The 20,300-nt window shown below is 38.2% G+C and overlaps 1 protein-coding gene across 2 annotated transcripts in view; it reads left to right on the top strand.

Moving 5' to 3' along the window:
- The window catches only part of CDH2 (cadherin 2), a 119,663-nt gene that overhangs the window by 48,752 nt on the left and 50,611 nt on the right, over positions 1–20,300 (top strand). Inside the window, exon 1 of one of the 2 annotated variants that reach the window (XM_044424388.1) lies at positions 15,769–19,981. The exons of the other annotated variant lie outside the window; for it this stretch is intronic. Within the exon in view, the coding sequence (XP_044280323.1) occupies positions 19,852–19,981 (130 nt within the window). The 5' untranslated portion in view covers positions 15,769–19,851. Of the gene's footprint in view, positions 1–15,768; positions 19,982–20,300 lie in introns of those variants that run through there. 2 annotated transcript variants of the gene reach the window in all.

The following is a 20,300-nucleotide window of genomic DNA, read 5'->3' on the forward strand; positions in this document are numbered from 1 at the left end:
CACTAATAATGAATTAACCTTTCTTTAATCTTTAAATATGCTGGAAGCTACTATTGTGAATGAGTCTATTTTTGTCCAGACAGCATTTGAGGAGCTACAGTCAAAACAGGCATAATTCTCAGTCTAGCTACTGCATTTTTTGAAAAAAGTTACTCTAGAGTAGGCACAGGGCCTCCTTATCCTTATTGAGACTCCTAGTAGCGTGAGTGGAAAGAGATCCCTACATATTCTGTAGTGTGAAAATGAGAGGAAAATGGTGTAGCTACCAGACACACATTCAAAGTAGTATTTGCTTTAGCACCCAGGAAGCAGCATTGAGCTAGTATGGCAGAACTTTCTCCTCCATTTTCTCCCTCTGCAGATCCTCATACTATGCTACGAGTTCTCCAGTACCACAGTGGATATTTTAAGGGAATACAAGGGGGTGGGGGATTTGCCCATTCCTTTTTCTGATAATAGAAGCAGCTCCATCAGTGGAATGACTTATTTTGATTCCCTCCACAGTTTGAGCTGTTTTACACAAGACTGTTAATCTCCGTGTCTGATTTTGCTTTTGTGCCAGAATGTGAATTCGTTCCTCTCCTTTTTTTGCTAGGTGGCACTCTAGTATAGCAGAATAATGGAAATACAGAAAAAAGAAATACTGCTATTTTGAGTTTCGCAATTAAATGCTACATTTTCAAAAGTGTTAGTTGGATCTAAAAGTGAAACTTGCAGGATATGTAGTTGTCTAAAGAAGCCTTAAACAACCATGAGGAGGAAATAGCAGCAGTAAAACACTAGCAACATTGCATTTCTGTCCCACCTTTTTCACCTATGAGGAACCCAGGGTAGCTTACAGAGTTCCATTTGATCCTCACAACAGCAACCCTGTGAGGGGTAGGTTACTCTGAGATTGAATGTCGGGCCCAAAGTCACCCAGTGAGCTTCATGGTCAAGTGGGGACTAGAACATAAAAAGCCATGCTGGGTTCGACCAAATGTCCATCTAGTCCAGCACTCTGTACACATGTAGCAAACCAGCTGCTCACAGGATCCCTCAAGCAGTATGGGTGCAAGATCTTCTCCTGCTCATTCAGGCCAGATGCAGGCATGCAACCTCTGGTGAAGAGGGAAGCATACAGGTGGAAAGGCTAGTAGCTACTGATAGCCATCTCCCTCCTGGATCTGCCCAATCCCTATTAAAGGTCACGGTGGACATTCTATACTGAAATGTGGGCTTTACAATATTCTAACCTTTTTATCATTCTTTACATAAATATTTCTGTGTAGCTGCTTTGCATGCTGTTATACATTGTAACTGGCTAGCAAAGCATCCATTTTCCTTTGAAGCATATCTACAGGAGTACTAACAGTTTGATTCAAAAAGGAGCTCTCTGCTTCACTCCTTACATAGCCTCGTGACACTCAGCAGTACTACTGAGGCTACTGAAGAGCTTTGAAAGTTTGAATTCTATTATACAAATCTCAGTTAGATGGCTTACAGTTCCCAAATCAATTTTTCTCGATGGAAACTTGATTATGAAAAGGACATATGGGAGAGGGTTAGGATTGTCACTAATGGATAAATAGGAATTTGTTTTGTCTTCTAATTACATTTTTAAGCTTCAAAAATAGTCACATATGGAGATGAGATTCTTTGTGACTAAGAGGTACGTATTTTCTTCTCTTAGAGTGGCATAGCAGAGATAGCAATTCTTAGATGTTATACAGTGTGTGAGGTACTACAGAAAGCTATGGATTACCTTCACCATATCTGCAAGCAGACTACAAGCATGGAAAAGGAGATTCAGCTGTGGATCCCCCTCTCCCCTACTAACTCTTAGAGAAAGTTGTCCTCATGACAACCGTATGGATGCATCAGCACACAGGATAGATGGAAGCTTCAAACTTGGACCTTCTGTCCATTCAGATTGTAACCCATAGAACTGGGTCCTAAGAACATTATTGGTATTTTATACAGAATACAGAAATTTGCCTTACACCAAGTAATTATATTTATCTAGCCCAATACTGTCTACTCTGACTCGTGGAAACAATTCAGGGTCTTGGGTAAGAGATCTTTACCATTAACGGGTTTTTTATTTTTATTTTTTTTAAGACCTGAAAATGACAAAAATTGAGTTCAGGCACTCCTGCATAAAAGTATGTGTTTGACCACTGAATTATGCCAACTCACCCTAACGCATCCTCACTGATTCACATTGCAGGTGATTCTGAACAAAACATGAGGGATATGGTGGAAGATTTTTTTTTTTTCCTATTTTCCTTACAACCAGAATTAAAATGTCAGACATCTTGAGTTTTGAATATATGCATGCAGTTTTACTTCTGCTTGCTAGTCTTGAAAAATAAACATTTTAATGATGCTTTTAGTTAAAATAGATTTAGTATTAAAATAGCACTGAAGTAGCATTAAGTAATGCGTGTAGAAACACAGCAAGAAGTGAAGCACAAACAAGCTGAGATATCTGTCTCGACTTGTTCAAAGATTTGTTTTATAAAGTATTCATTAAGAAAAGCAATCAAATTACAACATTTCCATTCATTTACATGTGGCACTTGAAGAAGTGAGTATTACTTTGTCTGACATCAGCTGCAACATACCAGGTTCTTCAGTTTTAAAGTAATACTTCTGCTTCACCACTTAGAACTATTTTGACTAACTCAAAACTGGTAAGATGGCAGTTATTCAGAATTAAAGAAACGCTCATTTCCCAAGGATTATGCCCCTCTGTTTCTTCTAACTATGTGTTGTGTTGTGGTTAAGAGTGTGGGACTGGACTCAAGAGACCTGGATTCTAATCTCCACTCAGCCATGGAGCTCACTGAATGACTTTGGTCTAGTCACAGACTCTCCAACCTCACAGGGTTGTTGTTATGAAGATAAGACTGAGAGGAGGAGGAGGAGATTTATGTAAGCTACCTTGAGTTCCTGGGAAGTAAAAAAGATTAGTTAAACAAGAAAGTGCTCTGCCACTGAGTATTACCATTTTTACATTGCATTTATATCCTGCCTTTCTGTTGCAAGGAACCAAGGCAGCTTACAAGATTCTCTTCCTCTATTTTATACTCATAACAACAGCACTGTTAAGTAGGTTAGACTGACAGTCCATGAGTGGCCCAAAGTTGCACAGTGAGCTCCATGAATGAGTGGGGACTAGAACCAAAATCTCCTGTGTCCCAGTCAAGTACTCTTAACCGCTATACCATCCTGGATCCAAGCAGTGGGTAAGAAGGAAAGAATCTCACCTACTTACCAGTGGAAAAAATCACAGATTTTGGTTCTTCAGTAACCTCTTCCAGTATAGTTTTATGCTAACCTCTTCCAGTATAGTGTCATGCTAACCCTGACACAACTGTACTGACAGCTGCCAGTTAGGGTATGAATTTTTTCCATGCAAATGTCCACCTCAGCTTATCAGATAGTGCTGTGCTGATTGGCAACTAATTTCTAACGAAATTCATTTAGCATCCTGGATTTTGATTATTGAGATGGTTTAGATCCTGATCAGTTAGTGGTAAAGCTTACTTTCGGATAACCTTAGCCAAGTCATTGTCTTCAGCCCAACATAATTCCCAGAACTATTGTGAGAATGGTAAATGGGAGAAATAGCTCTAATCCTCTGGAAGAAATGGCTTTTAGCATATGAAGCTGTATATGCAGGTTATTGATAATAATAAATGATAACAGCAGCAAAGTGCCATACATACTAGCTGTCTTCATAGGACTTTTCTACCAAGGCATTTATTATGAGAACCACTTATATTTTTCTTTTTACAACAATTGTATGAACTTTATATGAATTTGAGAGCCATTGTGATGTGATGGTGAAAGTGCTAGACTGGGAACCTAGGAGATCCAGGAAGGGCCTACCAAAGAAACACAAACAGGCACAAGTGCTCATTGGAAGCACTCCCTTCATTATGGCAACTTTCAAAAGCCCAAGGGGGAAAATACATTTTACAATTTTGATCTTTAATAATAGCTATGTATCACTAGAAATAAAATACTAGATCGACAAATTAATCCATTAAAAATGGATTATCTAGTTGTAGCATTTCTCAGCTTTACATTCTCAGGCAACTGTATCTCCTGTCTTTTCAATAGATAAACGCATGCGTACGCACTTATGCACACACACCTCTACCTACTTGTAGTTCACTTGTGTTGTCAGAGCAATAACTAGAATTCAGTTAGTTAAGATAAATCTCTCATAGTTGTCAGGAGAAGACTAAAAACTCTACATCAGGATGCTAGTAGATTGCATACTTCTTAGAATGACTTCTGGCGTAGTACAAGCTGAATGAAAAGTGTTTGTATTGCTTTTGGTAGTTGTTGGCTGATTTGTGTCTGCTTATTGTGGAATGAGCATCTGTTTATATTTTCTTGAATTTGTAGAAGTACTTCAGTCATGCCTGAGTGTGCCCTTTTTTTTAGTCTAGAAAATATCCAGTGTCTTGAATAAATTGAGATATGATTTAGTATTTTTGAAAGTACATGTGCTTTGGGTGTTAATTGATTCCCCTTCCACACTTTCTGTTGTCTCCCAATTTGTAATAAATAAATGGTTTTTAAAAGTGAGCTAGACACGGTTTTAGAAGTCCATGAAAACAAGTGGGCATGCTGGTTCCTGGGACTTACTTGCTATGGTGAGCTAAACAAGCCAAAGATGTTCTACCCCTGGGTTGGTCTCCATGAATTGAAGGCAAGAAGTTGAAGGTGGTTGAGGAGAGACAATCCAGAGCTCAAACCTGTAGTTTGATTGTTTTGACCTGAACAAACTCGAAGTTCCGGTTTTGCACATTGGAGAACAACTCGGAGATGGCTTATCCCTGGGTTATTCAGCCTACCTGAAGCCGGGAAGTGATCTGGAGCCAGCACACCCAGTCACATGAATAGCTTAACCATGAGTTCCTTCATCTTAATTTGAAACCAAAGTCACATTTCTTCTATATAAAACTTTAAAATCAAATATTTGCATTTCAACATCTGTTTGCTTATCTTTTCTAATAATAAAACACAATTGATTAAGATGTGACTAATTCTTGTTTGAAACAGTTGATTTAAGAAGAAAAGTTGCAGTGTTTCCTCATCATATTCTAGATTGTGAAAATTATATGTTACTACTCATATTGAATGCTTAGAATGAGCAAAGTTGCCTAACAATCTTTTTAACGTGATAATCTTACATTTTTTACAAAAAGTAAATTAGTTCTACTTATGTATCAGGCTAAACAAGTTCACTGAGTCTAGAAAAAAATTATATGCTGGTGTGATTCACAGCATGACTAAAAAATACTTAATACTGGTTTAACTGTCTTGACTTTCCCCAGTGTCTTGGGGATCAGACCAAAGATCTGAGTAGTTCAGCATTCGGTTTTCCATAGGGGCTAACCAGATGCTCATGGAGAACTCACAAGTATGAGGGTGTTGAAATATTCCTGTTAGAAACTCAGCTCATCTTTACAGAATGATGGTTCCCAGGATTCCATTCAATAAGGGTATCACTATTAAATTTGCAGCATAGCTGTGATTCTACATGAATGAAATTTTCAGAACAGTACTTCTTTTCCTCTTACTCAATTCCTTCTCATATCCACTTGCTCTTTTCTTCTTGTAGTGAATGTAAACATAACATTCAAGGCAGGAACATTCATTTTCTAATAGGCATCAGTGCACCTGAAAGGTTAAATTTGAATTAAGAGGTGATTTTCTCCCCACTGCTATGATAAGAAAGTGCATGTGTGGAAGAAATGTTTTGCTTACATAGCCAGAAAATGAAGATGAAGCCAAGTTTTGTTGTTTTATTCCTTTTTTGAAAACATGGAGGATTTGTGTTTTGTTCTAATAAAAATTTTGTTTTATTTATGTATTTATTTCAACATTTTTGCCTGTTTTTTAAAAAGTTAACTCCTGCAAGGCAATAACTCTGGCTTACGGAATTGGAGTTCAAAAATCTTTTCATATATATTGAACTTAATGCATAGGTTTGGTACGGATTTTTAGACTGTGCTGAAATACAATGCATGTTGCTATTAAAAGATAGGACCGATTTTAATGGAAGTAAAATAAAATTGTATTTCATTGTAAATAATGGATGAAAATAAATATAGATTAAAGAGTGGATTTTATGTGGATCAGTATTATGTATTAATTAATACATATGTATAGATGTTTTTACTACATATGGAAAACTTGATTGAAGATATCACTCAGCAATATAATTACATTATATTGAATTGAATTCTTTATTGCAACTGTGTTCACTACTATGCTAAAAACCACTCATGAAACAGAAGAAGAATATTAAAAACAGTCATGCCATAGTTATTTAAATGTTGGAGAGAATAAGAAAAATGGAAAAGTATTCTTCAAAGGCCAGGCAAATAAAAGAGCTTCAACCTATCTCCTAAAGCTCTGTGCAGAGGGTGCTAGATGGTCTTTCAATGGAAGATGTGTTACAAGCATTCCACCATAGCAGAAAAAGCCCTGTCTTGACTTACCACTATCTTGGCTTCTGAAGGCACAAGGGTAACAGGAGATGTGGACTGGCAATACAAGAGCGACCCCCAATTTGTATTAAATTCAATATGGTCATTTGCACATACAGATTCCAGTTTAGAAGTATAACACCTCTCGTAATTGGAAGGATGTGAATACATGCCCTATATACCAGCTTGGTCTACTGTCCAAGTGCTATTCCTGGGCCCAAGTACTATTCCGATTCCTTGTTTTTTCTTCTTGTGGTTCCCTGTCTCTACGTTTGGACAGGACAATTCTACAAATAAAGAATCCTATTCAATACATGACTGACCTCTTTAAGTAGAATTCATGGCCATCCAACAGAGAAGAGCCAGCAAAGATTATCTCAACAAATTATCTCTTACATACAACTACACCAGCTTCAGGCTGCCAAAAGGTATTTTATTCTCTGTTCTTTCCAATTTATCAGTAACTGCAGTGTTTGACAAGTGCTAAAACACATAATTTTATAAATGAATACAGCAAAGACAGTGGGAATTATTCTATCATGGTGTCCTCCTTCAGTTTTTCAGTGGATTAGTTGGGACATTTGTCAGTGCAAAACCTCTCTTCCCATCTAGCATGGATAATACATGTTAAAGTTTTGCAAAATGTATTTATTGTTTAATCATTCCATGAAAAATGGTGTCAGGTTTTGGCCCTTTTGAGTAGATACAATAGGAATGAGCTATGTGTGTATATCCTATAGCGTCAGTATTTTGGGTTAATCTACATAAACACTTTAAAAGTATTTGCTTTAGACCAATGATGGTGAACCTTTTAGAGACCGAGTGCCCAAACTCCAATCAGAACCTACTTATTTATTGCAAAGTGCCAACACTGCAATAAAACCTGAATTTGCTGACCACCAGCACGAGGGGGCAACGTTCCACTGACCACCAGCTTTTGGTCAGCCCTGAAAAAGGCATCTGAGTGTATTTCCTACCTTTCCTACCTTCTGCTAAACTCACAGTGCAAGGAAATCCCTGGCAGCTCACTGACCAGCCATGAGAAAGCTCTGTGTAGCGCCTTTAATCTTCTGAATATGCGCATGGCTGCTGGGATGATCATGTGCCAACAGAGAGAGGTCTGTGTGCCCCTTCTGCCGTAGGTTTGCCATCACTGCTTTAGTCATTATCTGCCTTTTCACTGTAACTCCTCTTACTACTGAAAGGTTAACCTTTTTAGGAAAAATGCCGTTATTATCAGCTTGCAAATAAAGGACATGGTTACACAAGACTGCAACACTGAAGTGCTCCTAGGGATGTTATAGCAGTGTAGGAACTCACTGTGAAACTTCAGCCACAAAAGATCGAGAACATACTGTTGCATCTCAAATAACTGCATGGATTCACATGAGGTATGTAACAAAATCTGGCAGATTCTACTGTAAATGAGTAAGGACTCTTATTTTACTCAGAGTAATGGAAGTCTCAAGACATTAGTTTGCAAATATTTACGTTACTCACTATTTTTTGGAAGATTTGACAAATTGGCTAACTGATTACTGCCGTTACAGAAAGCCATGCAGAGTCTTGTAATCTAAATGTTAATTTGCTCATAGAGTTTCTTTCTTTTCTGTGTAAAGAGAAAGAAAAGACAGAAACACTTTCCTGATTCCAGTTGTTATAATTATGTCATGTTTTGGGTTTTTTGTGTTCTTTAAATTGTTTTGTTTTGCTTTTACTGGAGCTTCATAGGTGGCCTAGTAATAACTTCAAAATTAGACATTCCATGTAGTTTTCCCATATGCAGAAGAGAATATTTACAAATAGCACTCTTTGAAATTGAGCGTTTCAACATTACCGATTTCAAACTGTGACAAATATAAATGATGAATATTCAGGTATCCCCACTTCTCAAACTGCAGTGAAATTGATTTTTGTAGATTCTAGCATTACTTGAGTAGCAATGGGAACAGTTTAATGAGTATTGGATGAATACCCACTTTTTAGTAGTATTAGAATATAAACTAATATAAATATAGTTTAACAGCTAAACTAAATCACAGTTTAAAGCATGGAATGCTTTGGGCAAATTTAGGATGTAGAAAATGCTAGGACAGCCAGAATAATAATCACTTAATTAAAGTTGGTGTTTGCCTTTCTTAGCATTGCAAGGCTGTTTCTGAGCCTGTTCAATGATTACCTTGTCCATGCTAAAGCCACAAAGCATTTTCATGTGTAAGCACTCCATCTAGTAGGGATACATTAACTGCATACATTTTATAATCACATGGATTTTTTTTTTGGTACTTACATGGCCATATATTGCTGATACAATTCCATTGTTTGGGATAACATCTATATGAAAAACAGTGTTTTATTTGTGAACCTTGAATTTCTGTGACTGGCAAGAAACCTGATTTACAGACATTTGTGAGCTGCTAAAGATGCCACCAGTCTAATATGCTGAATGAAAATATAATGCAGTTAATCAAGTAATTTTTCAGAGAACTGATACATATCTCACATTGCTGAATTACAGGAAGCTCAATGGTAGACATACAAATTGCATGCAAAAGACCCTAGTTCAGTCCTTATTATCTCCAGATAAACTTAAGAAAGAAGACGAACATAGGAAGCTATCTTACACACAGTCAGAGCACTAGCTCATTTCGTCCAGTCCTGTCAGCAATGACTGGGAGCAGTTCTCTAGGGTTTTAGAGAGAATGTTTCTGCCCCTGCCTGAAGATGCCAGGGACTGATCCTGAGATCTTCTATATGCAAACCAAGTGTGGTGCCACTGAAACATGGCCCTACCATCCTAAAAGCCAGTCATTGTCAACAAAGATAGAACAATGGACTGACTGAGGTGACTTGGTTCATACCACAGCTACTGCTTTGGCTTTTTTTGTTGTCCGAACAGAGTGAGGGTGGCTTGTTCATGTGATTAACCGGAACACATGGCCTGTGCTAGGGTTGTGACCACCACACAGTTGTTACGCTGTTAACTGATGAACAAGGCTAGTATGAAATACATAGAAATACAGAGTGAGTCAGAAGGGGTCTCCCGGGCTATCTAGTCTGACCCGCGGTTCTAGCCAGCTCTGCTTACGACATGCAAGTTTACTATGCATGTCATGTACCATTAATAGTTGGTATACCATTGTCTGGCCCCAAATAATGTGCTGATAGAAATAAGCTTAATGGAAAACATTCAGGTATAATCCCTATGCCAAAGCCTAGAATTCTGTGAGGTTTTGATGAGCTCTTAATTCCCTCTTTAAAGTCATCCTTAACTTTTATTACAGACTTCATTTCAAATAATTTGGCCATTAAAAAAAAGTGACTGAGGCAAGATTCTTTGAATTTATTTATTTAAAGTTTTTATATGCTGTCCAATACTAAAGTCTCTGGATGGCTTACAAAAAACAACCACATACAACAAACAAGACACAACACACTGCATCGGACCATTAATGATAAAATCAAAGATAAAACTAATCAGCTTTTAAAATATTAGGAAATAAAAGGGTCTTTGCCTGATGCTGAAAAGAATAAAGTGATGGCACCAGGCAGACCTCCTGGGGAGCATGTTCCAAAGTTGGGGGCACCACTGCTGAAAAGGCCCTTCTCTGGGTTGCCACCCTTCTAATTTCCTTCAAAGAGGGCTTCCAGAGAAGGACCTCTGCCTCAGATCTCAAGAGGCAGGCAGGCACATAGGGAAGAAAGTGCTCCTTCAGCTATCCATTGTACCTTAACAATTTAGATGCTTATGTTAAGACTTTCAGAAACTCTGAATAGCTAGGCAGTAGATTTAGATTGGATGTTGTTTTATTGCTTTAGTATTTCTGGAATTTAGAAGTATTTACAGTAATTGTATAACATATTCCCCCTCACACAATCAGATTAAAATGTTTTGAAAGTAACATGTACTCATTCATTGAATAGATAGATGATGGAGATCTTCAGTTTCAGGATACAGTCTTACCTGAGCTCAAATTGCAAAAGCCATCACATTTAGACCTCAAGCTTGATCATTTAATTTAAAACTTACATATTTTATTTAATTTTTCCTTATTTGTAAGGCTAACTTAATGGTACTATCCTGACCATTTTTGAGACATCTGATTAAACAACTATGGATAAGCCCTGGGTTTGCTTTCTGGGCTGCTTTCTGATGTTTGCACAAGGGTGGAGGGGTGTCGTCTTTTCTTCCCTACACTTGTGTGATTGTCATGCGGTCACTTTAAATTGTAGAAACACCTCCCTAGCATGCAAATGTTGTGGGAAAAAAGTTTTAAATACTTCCTTGTCCAGTCATTTGCAAAAGCTCCAAAATAATACCAACAGAAATTCATTTTGCATCGTTTTTTGTTTTGTTTTTTGGCTATACATGCTTGTAGGTAAAATAGAACTCACTAAATAAGCCAGTTTCTTTTTCTTTTTCTTGTTTTGCTCATAGAGCCATGCCTATTAGGTTCTCTCAGGATGTGATGCCTCCATGAATCCTCTTTAACTAACTGGTAAAATGAATACTAAATTCTGCTTTAATCAGCTATTCATCTAAGAAGCATTTGCGCAGGACCATCCCCCTTCTCAACGCACTCAACATGAAAGAAAGTGGGCTGAAAGCCTTAGCAATTGCACTTGGCCTTTTCTTTCTTTTGTCGCCAGTACAGTAGATTTTGGTGTCTCCTAGACAACAGTGATTCAAAGGGTTTCTAATTTCAATCTCTTAAGGCTTTTCCTTCAGATTGTTGATGTCTGCTTATGCAGGGAGCCAGTAATCAAGCTTTTTCCAGATTTTTTTTTTCGATATCTGATACATTAGGCTCTTTGCTGACTTTTTTCCAAACAATTTGGCTTGTATATATAAAGATGCTGGGGGAAAAGCTACTTATTCTAAGTATAATAAGGTCTTCTGGTCTTGTTGATGAGGTCTTCTGCTTCCAAGGAATTTTGTTTATATTGATATATAATGTTTGATTTTGAAAATTGCTATGTATGCAATGTCTTTAACTGTCCCTGCAGGATTTATTTTAAGTCTAACACACACACACACAATAGACATCCAGGAACAAGTCTAGTGTAGTGATTATATTATCAGACTAGGACTCAGGGCAACCAGGTTCTAGTCCCCACTTGGCCATGAAGCTCATTGGGTGAGCTTGTTTTGAATATCAGAGTATCAGAGAAAATGGACATAAACCCCTATGTACATAAACTCCTATTTTTTCAAGGAAAAATGTAGATGGTGATGATGATAGATGGTGATTTTCATACAATACAAGCTTTTAAAATGTTTGTAAACATTTCTTCCCCATTGAAGCCAATGAGACCCTGATCATGGGTGTGTTGGGGACATAAGGAAATTTTTGCAGCACTGACCCAACATAACTCCACCACACAAATTATACAGTGAAAGAGAGGGGATACCCAAGAAATAGAGTTCCACAAAGACCTAAAAGCTCTGGTTATGTCAAGTCTTCAGGTGAAAAGAATTTCATGATAGCAAAAGAGACAATTAAGACAATGATCAGATCTGGGTAGAGTACAACCTCTTCTGCTCTGGTTGCTGGATTGGCCCTGGATCAAACTCAGCAAACTAGATGATATCGAGGAAGTGGTTCTCTCCACAAAGCCCCTTCCATGATATCATTGCCATCGCATAACCCACTGTTTCTGCATCGTGAGAGAGGCATAGAATTCTGCATGGAAAGAGACTTGACTGGTACTTGCAGAAACTGATTCCTGCAAGTCAGTCAAGTGCCGTTTTCTTGCCTCACTCACATATCCCCCACTAAAAGTCCCAGCTGAGTAAAGTGGGAAAATCTCCAGTTTATGTCCAATTTTCCATTGCTAACTGGAAATAACAAAGGGATTCCTTTTGTGCTAGGTGTTCTTTGTTATGTCAGAACAGACGGGGTAGATTGGACACCAGCATGAGCCAGATGGGCCAGAAGTTTATTTCCCTTGTTACACTTATGATAAACGTAGAAGAAACACTGTTGAATTCCAACTTAGCCATACCTAGAGTACATCCATTGAAAGCAGTGGAAGTCCCACTAATTTTAGTAGGTCTGCTATTCTAAGTATGACCCTACTCCCACTAGGGTCAAACTATTCATTTTATAGTCAAACCAGGTATGTGTTGTTTTCTGCTGGGCTCTGCTACCATATTTGTCAAGTGTATATGAAATTGTTGATGTTCTGTTACCCTCCTTTGCTATGTTTCTGTATTTACATTTTTTCAGCCTTACATATATATTTTGTTAAATCATTCTCAAACAAGCAAACAAAAACTACCTACAAATACCCTTGCATGAATCGTGTGTCACTAAGCATCTTGAACTGAGTTGGGCAACATTAGTGGCCCAGAACATACTGTGATTAGCTTGGAAAGTGAATAAACTGAAGGTTTAAGGTTCCAGATTGTGTAGTCTGCTGAGAAGTACATAGCTGCAATAGCCTAATTATTGCTGATGTTTTCAAGATCTGCTTAAATGTGATGCATCCCCATTTCTTTATCCCAAGGTCAGTTTATTTACCATGACATGCCCCTAGTGGATGCATGGGAAGAGACATTACAGGAAAAAGAGATACTGTAAATATAAAAATATGAGAAAGAGCAGATGACAAGGAGCAAATATGTTGTCATCAGAGCAACTCAGATGCGGATGTACTCAGGACATCTAAGAGCATGACACCGCTTCACCATCTATAGTCTAATAATAACTCAACAGTGTCTGTTAAAATGGCACTGTACAGGGAAGCCTGAATAGGTCAGATTTCCCTCTCTGATAAACATGTGTATTCTAAAATATTTTTCCCCAAAGGAAAAGTGTGTCATAAAGAGAGAAGAGTGCTGCTGATCATTTTAATAGTTATATTGAACCAGGGAAAGTGTTACCAACTAAAATTACCTTTTCAGCACAAATAATAGAGATTTTCCTTATGTCTGACCACTCTTTGTCGCTGGCTGGCCGGCCTCCCTCCCTCCCTCCCTCCCTGATTGCAGTGATGCCGTGTCTGTAATCCACCTTAGGTAAAATTGTGTCCCATAGGTGAGTTTTAAACGGCCAGGTTAATCCATGTCTTAAGACATCATAGAGTTCAGAACGAAAATTACTAGTCTGAAAGTTGAACCTGATAGAATTTCCTCTGTGTTACTTTGGATTTTTATCTGCTGAAGTGTTAGCTTCATATGTGTTATACATCTTCTTAAAAGGCTATCTGAAACAGATGATTGGAGTTTCAGGCACTGTGTGTTGGATTCAGTTTTGGACAGAACAGAAGGCCAGAAACGAAATGACCCTGCAGGCAGAAGCCAATGGGATTATTTTGTCCTATTCCCCCTCCTGCTGAAGTTCTTTTTGCCCCATAAATTCTGTTCTAGAGGATTGATGTAATATCCAGAGCAGTGTGTGATGTGACAGGGCACTGCAATGTAAAGTCAGAATTGATGAAGTTTGCCAAACCATCACTTTCCCCTTGGAGAAGGCTCTTCTGCAGGGGTTTCAAACTCTCAGCCCACGGGCCAATTGCTGGGATGGGCGGGGCACGAGGGAGGCGCCCTGTGGCCTTCAAAGTGCCGGCAGCGCCTGGGCTGGCCTCCGGGAGCGACACGGGATGAGCGGCCCACCACCACCGTGGTGGTGGAATACGTGATGCGACCCAGCCTCACCCAGACTGCCCCCAGGTAAGTTGAGTTTGAGACCCTTGCTCTTCTGAATCCTAGTTCCATCTGCCAATGGAAAGCAGCCTTCCTAGTAGTCCTGATTTCTTCAGAACTTTTTTCCTAACTGCAGGATATAGATATACATGACTATAAAAATAGTGGATAGCTTTAACTGATACAGATCAAATACAGCAAGCTGTTGTTTGGGGGAGGAGGGAAATATACTGTAGTTCCATGGCTGGCAGCCAATACCAACACCACTACCAAAAGTCTGAAAAATATGGTATTTTAGATGTACTGAAATCATGCTTTCCTCCATGGTGAAGAATTCTCTGAAATCTATTGGCACTCTTTTAATTTATCTGCACCATGGTACCATTCATTAATATCTGCAAATATCACTCTGCTTTCTTCAAGTATCAGGACTCCTGCTGACTTTCAGTTCTGCATGTAGATGAAAGAAATGTGTGCCTTTGAAAAACCTTTTTATTGGAATGTGCTAATTAGGGCTCCCAACAATGGGTGAGATGATCCATCATATTTGTGGGTGGGAGTATGACTGTGGATATCTTTGACTACATTTTGCATTTTATATGGATTGACTGCATGTTTCATAAAGCCTTCTAATGATTCTACCAGTTAGGCTCTATAGGTAGCAGCAACTGTTGGAACAATTGTGATAACTCTAGTGCTGGATTTAGGGACAAAGTTTTATTTGTATAGTAGTCCCTCGAAATTCATGGGGGTTACATTCCTAAAGCACCCGTAAATTGTGAAAAACTGCGAATTTTGGTGCCAGCGATGGATGCCGGCTGCCAAGGCAGTGTGGGCGGGAAGCGCAGGCTGGGCCAGCGGGGCGGCACATGGCGAGGTAAGGGCAAGAGCACACAGAGATAGTTTTCTCTGATCGAGTCCAAACGCGGAGGAAACAGTCTCCTTGTGAGTAAGCCATCACATGTCAAGGCGCCGGTTTACTCACAAGGAGATCGGCTTGGACTCGCTTGGAGAAAAGTTCCGTGAAAGACTGAGGCTGTGAACGCTAAACCGCGACTTCACGGAGGTATACTGTATTCTGAATATATGAGCAAAATAATTGCTTGAAAGATAACAAATAGTAGAAATGTTTAGAAGATACCTGTGTGCCTTCCATCAATAATTCTGTGGTAGCTCTAGCTGACAGAATTTTACTTAGTTTTGTTACCCAAACAATTTCGTTTAGGCCACAGTGCTTTCAGGGCTTCTGCTCCCTATGGGCTCATGCCCCATCCGCAGCTGTCTCCTTCCAGTGTAGAGAAATTGGCACAAGAATTCTGAGTGTTTGCTCTAGTGAACCTGGATGTCTGCAATAGTATTAGGCAGGGCTTTTTTGGTCATAGAACACACCAGAATAGCGGTTCCGGCACCTTTTTTCCAATGGATTTTATGAAGTGATTTTGAATCACCTGTCAGCGTAGCAGGTCAGCGGCAAACATCATTAACATAGTTCCTGCGGGCTGCTTTTGTGACCGTGCTGCCCGGCTTGGGACGCTGCTCGGCTTGGGATTGGTGTGTGTGGTCGCGCGCTGAGTGCTTACTGCTGGCGGCAATGTGAGTTCCAGCACCGTTTTTTACAAAAAAAGCACTAGTATTAGGCATCAAATAGCAAGAGAAAATCTAGCAGATTTTTATGATTCAGCCATCCAGATTCCTGTTCATTAGTCTTGTACTGGCACAAGTGAAGCCTTCTTGTGGACATTGGTCTTTAAGATGGACCACTTTTTTAAATTGCTAAAGAAATTTGCACAAATAAGCATCCAGAAACCACATGGCTGGAGCACAGTTTGTGCATAGTCAGCCAATTTTTACAAATCACACTGGAGCCACATGGGTTTCAGCTGCTTATTTCTATAAATCAGACATTTCTGTGTTAGTGCTAGGTACCCATGTCAGGTACATATTTGTGAAAATTTAAATGGTGATTAAAATATTCACAAATAGTTCTTAAAGATGGGATTCAAATAAGCTATATTTGTTTCTCAAAGTCACTTGAGTGACTTGTTCAACAAAGTACACATGTACATGAAGCAACTCTGTTGTCATACTTGCGGTTCACAAGCTTGTTTGCTGAAATATATACAGAAACCAAAAGTGATCAGGGATGAGTTTTAGCTTCTTACCTACTTCACAGACAAAGATGTCAGCATTGTCTTCCAGCACCTCTCATTAGAAAAGAGCAGGTAGCAGGTGATGGGAAGGACCTCTGCCTGAGACATGCCTGATCTAAACCAATGCTAGTCAGAGAAGACAGATACTGGGCTGGATGGCCAAAAAACCAGCACGGGGATATGGCAGCTCCATTATTTAACTTGTATTATGTGAAGAGTCTCTTGTAGCTCTATTAACATGCTGATGGAATAAAATAATAGGTGTTTTCCTTAGGAAGTCTGATTTAACAAAGTGATTGTTTTAGAAGGTCATGTGGTTTTGAAAGGTTGATTAGAAAAGCTTTATGTCAGCATATTACAACCTGTTCTTGCATGTATTAACAGGCTATAGTTAGTAGATTCAGTTCAGATTAAGCATTTCTATCAGCCTTTGCATAATTTCACACTAATAACAATGGCTGTCCTACATTAGCTGTTCAGTTGCACAATAAATCACTTGTTTCATTTGTGTCCTCTGTTTCTAGTAACTCACTAGATAATGTTATGTGTAGACCTTGAGACTATCATTAGTTTTCATTTTCTTTCATTGACACAGACACAACTTAGTCTTCTGCAGAGAAATGTTGTGATATGACTGTAATAGCTTGTAACAGTTTATGACTTGGGAATGTACTGTCTTTGGTTAAGGTTAAAAAAACATTTTCATTCTGAATTGCTGGATATTCTTCTGCCCAATTTTCTGTTAAACAGACATCTATATCACCTTCTCAGCCTTCAAAAATATCAGTGGTTTGATTTTTGCTTCTTTATATGTTTGAAAATTTGGTTAAAAATGGTGTTGGTAAAAACAGCTTCTTGCAGAGATTTAAGGAAAGGATGACATAATACATCAAGTCCAGTACTGAAATTTTCTCTTTCTCCTTAGTTCTACTGTGATGTTTCATTTTCATCAAAATATCTAAATTAATAGCTAAATATTAAATTTAAATTATTTAAATGAATATGTCATAATATAATAAAAACAGTATTCTTTTCGGTACTTTTCTTTTGGAATCGGTGTTCTTTTGGAAGCACAGTTTAAGAAATTCACTCCACTCCAGAATATACTCTGGCTTTTAAACATTCTGATTTTAAACACTATTTTTAAAACATTTCCAGCATGCTTCTTTCATGTCTTATGAATGAAGGGGTTGTGCAAAATCTACATATTGTTTTGTCTTTTACACATAAACTGTAGTGGAATCGAGGGGTATCCTGGTGTCACAGATGCAAGGGTTTGGCCAATATTTCAAATGATAAGGATTGATATATTAGTAGTACAGTGATCTGAATTCTTTACATTTAGCTTTTCCATCTGCTGTTCTATTAGAAATGGATCTGTTCTTTGCATGTTGAGATTAATGCTTCTGCACTGTTTAAACATAAAAAAGGACTAAAAATGCCACTGTTACTGTTGTGTTGCTGCCCTAGGTAGGGATTGGATATAGAAAGGACCAGCAGATTTTTACGTCATGTATACTTTCCACATGATGTACTCTTACCCATGTGGGAACTGTCAAAAATGAATTGTGTATTCAAAAATTTAGAAAATAAAAGCATGCATAACATCTGAGGCTGTTTTTAAAAGGGTTTTCCATAGTTGGTGCAATTACTGTGTCACCACCTCTGCTATTACTAAAGGAGATGTCTCATATTTATGAAAATGGAAAGTAGCAGAAATAGGATTAAGTATTTCATACTGTTGTATAATTTATTGGACAGTTGTTTAAAACTTTTGTTGTTACTACATGTTCTCCAGTAATCTACAAATTATGGTGACCCTGTGAATGAAAGCTCTCCAAAATGTCCTATCCATGACATCCCTGCTTCGCTGTTGTCAATTCAAGGCTGTGGCTTTCTTTATGGAATTGAGCCTTCTCATAGTTGTTCTATTTCACTTCTTCTGCCTTCAACTTTCCCTAGCATGATTGCATTTCTCCAGTGAGTCTTGCCTCCTTATGATGTGCTCAAAGTGCAACAATTTTTGCTTCCAGAGAAAGCTCTGGATTTATTTGATCTAGGACCACATGTTCATCTTTCTGCCAGTCGAGGGTATTCGCAAAGTGCTCCTCTAACACTATGTTTTGGATGCAAGCATTTTCTACTGTGAGTGTTCTTTACTGTCTAGCTTTCACACCCATGCATAGTGATGGAGAAAACAATATTGTGAATAATTTTGGCCTTGATTGCAGGGAAAATGTACTTATGGTTATCTTTTCTAGCACTTCATTGCTGCTCTTCCAAGTCTGAGTCTTTTTCCATTTTTTTTTGGCTGAATTCTCCCTTTGTATTGATAACTGAGCCAAGGTATTCACAAAATCTTTCACAGTTTCAGTTTCTTCATTGACAGTAGTTCTATACTTTTTCAGTGGCCATAAGTTTTGTTTTCTTAACGTTCAGCTGCAGTCCTCCATTTGCACTTCCTTCTTTTAGTTTTATCAGGAGTCATTTCAATTCATTGCTGCTTTCTGCCGGTAAAATGGTATCATCTGCATATCTTAAATTATTAATGTATCTTCTGCCAATTTTCATGCCTTCTTCCTCTGAGCCTAATCCAGTTCTCCTTATAATATGTTATGCGTACAGATTGAACTGATACAGAGATAAGATAATGTCTAATGCCTTTGCCTATAGGAAACCATTCTGATTGTCCATATTCTGGCCTAACAAATGCAGTTTACAATCAAATACTGAAACACACTTACTTCTTTCAGAACCATCCCTAGCTTCTCCCGATCCACGGAGTCAAAGGCAGTGCTGCAGTCTATAAAGCATAGACTGATCTGAATGTTTTTTGAGTGGTGCATTAGTCACCATGTATTTGCAATAAGATCTTGAGTACTTCTTTTGTTTCAAATCCAGCCTGAACATCAGGCATTTCCTGCTCTATGGAGAGTAAAAATTTTTGTTGTAATACCATAGGCATATTTTTGTTTGCATGGGAAATTTGTGCAATGTTCCTATAGTTCCTGTAGCCTTTTCCATCCCTTTTCTTGGGGACTGGAATATATAGTGAATGTTTCTAGTCTGTGAACCATTGTTTTGTTCTCCTTAATTGTTTACATATTATTGTTAGGATTTGGACATATTCAGCTTTTAATACTTCTACACTTTCTACTCTGGGTTCTTTATTTTTTCCAAAAGCTTTCAGAGTAGCGTTCACGTTACTTTCTGATATTGCAGGTTGGTCATAGGATTCCTTTTCAAAGAAGTTTGTCATCAGTTTTTTGCTTATGCATTGTTCTTCTATATATTGTTTTCACAGTCTTTTTATTTTATCAGGTAATGCATTCCCTGTTGGTCTTTCATCATTCCTAATCTAGCCTTGAATTTCCCTTTGATTTCCTGGATCTTCTGGAAGAGGTGTATTGGTTCTCCTCCTTCCTTTCTATTTCCTTGCAGTGGCCATTGTAATAATTCTTTTTGCCTTACTTGATAGTTCCTGAAAAATTGCAATCAGGATTCTGAATATTTCAGAACTTTACTTCTGTCACCTTCTGCTTCTGCTTCTTACCTGTTCATGGCAATTGCAAGTTTGTTGGCTGACAGCTTTCTAGGGGCACAACTTCCCCTCCCTTTCTTTCCCCATCTATGTGTACATCTTCTGGAAGAGGTGTATTGGTTTTTCTCTTTTGTTCGTCTTCTGATTGGTTGCCTGTAGTATGTATTCACAATAAGTAAATGTTTGGTTTTAAAGAATTCTATGAGTTGTTCATTTCTGACCCCCGATGAAATTCTCCAGAATTGGATTCTGCTTTGCTTCCTATGTTGGGCTCCAGTGACCCATGATTATCAGCACACCTAATTGGTGTGCTATCGATTTCCTCTTTAGCACCTGCATAAAAGTTTTCAATTTCTTCTACAGATTTCTTGTTGAAATATATACTCGAATTATGGTTATGTTGATAGGTTTTCTGAGAATATGCAGAAGTAGATTATTTATTTATTTAGTAATTTATTTCCTTATAT

The sequence above is a fragment of the Varanus komodoensis genome, unplaced genomic scaffold (assembly GCF_004798865.1).
Source record: "Varanus komodoensis strain SLA01 unplaced genomic scaffold, ASM479886v1 scaffold14_1, whole genome shotgun sequence".
NCBI classification, from domain to species: Eukaryota; Metazoa; Chordata; class Lepidosauria; order Squamata; family Varanidae; genus Varanus; species Varanus komodoensis.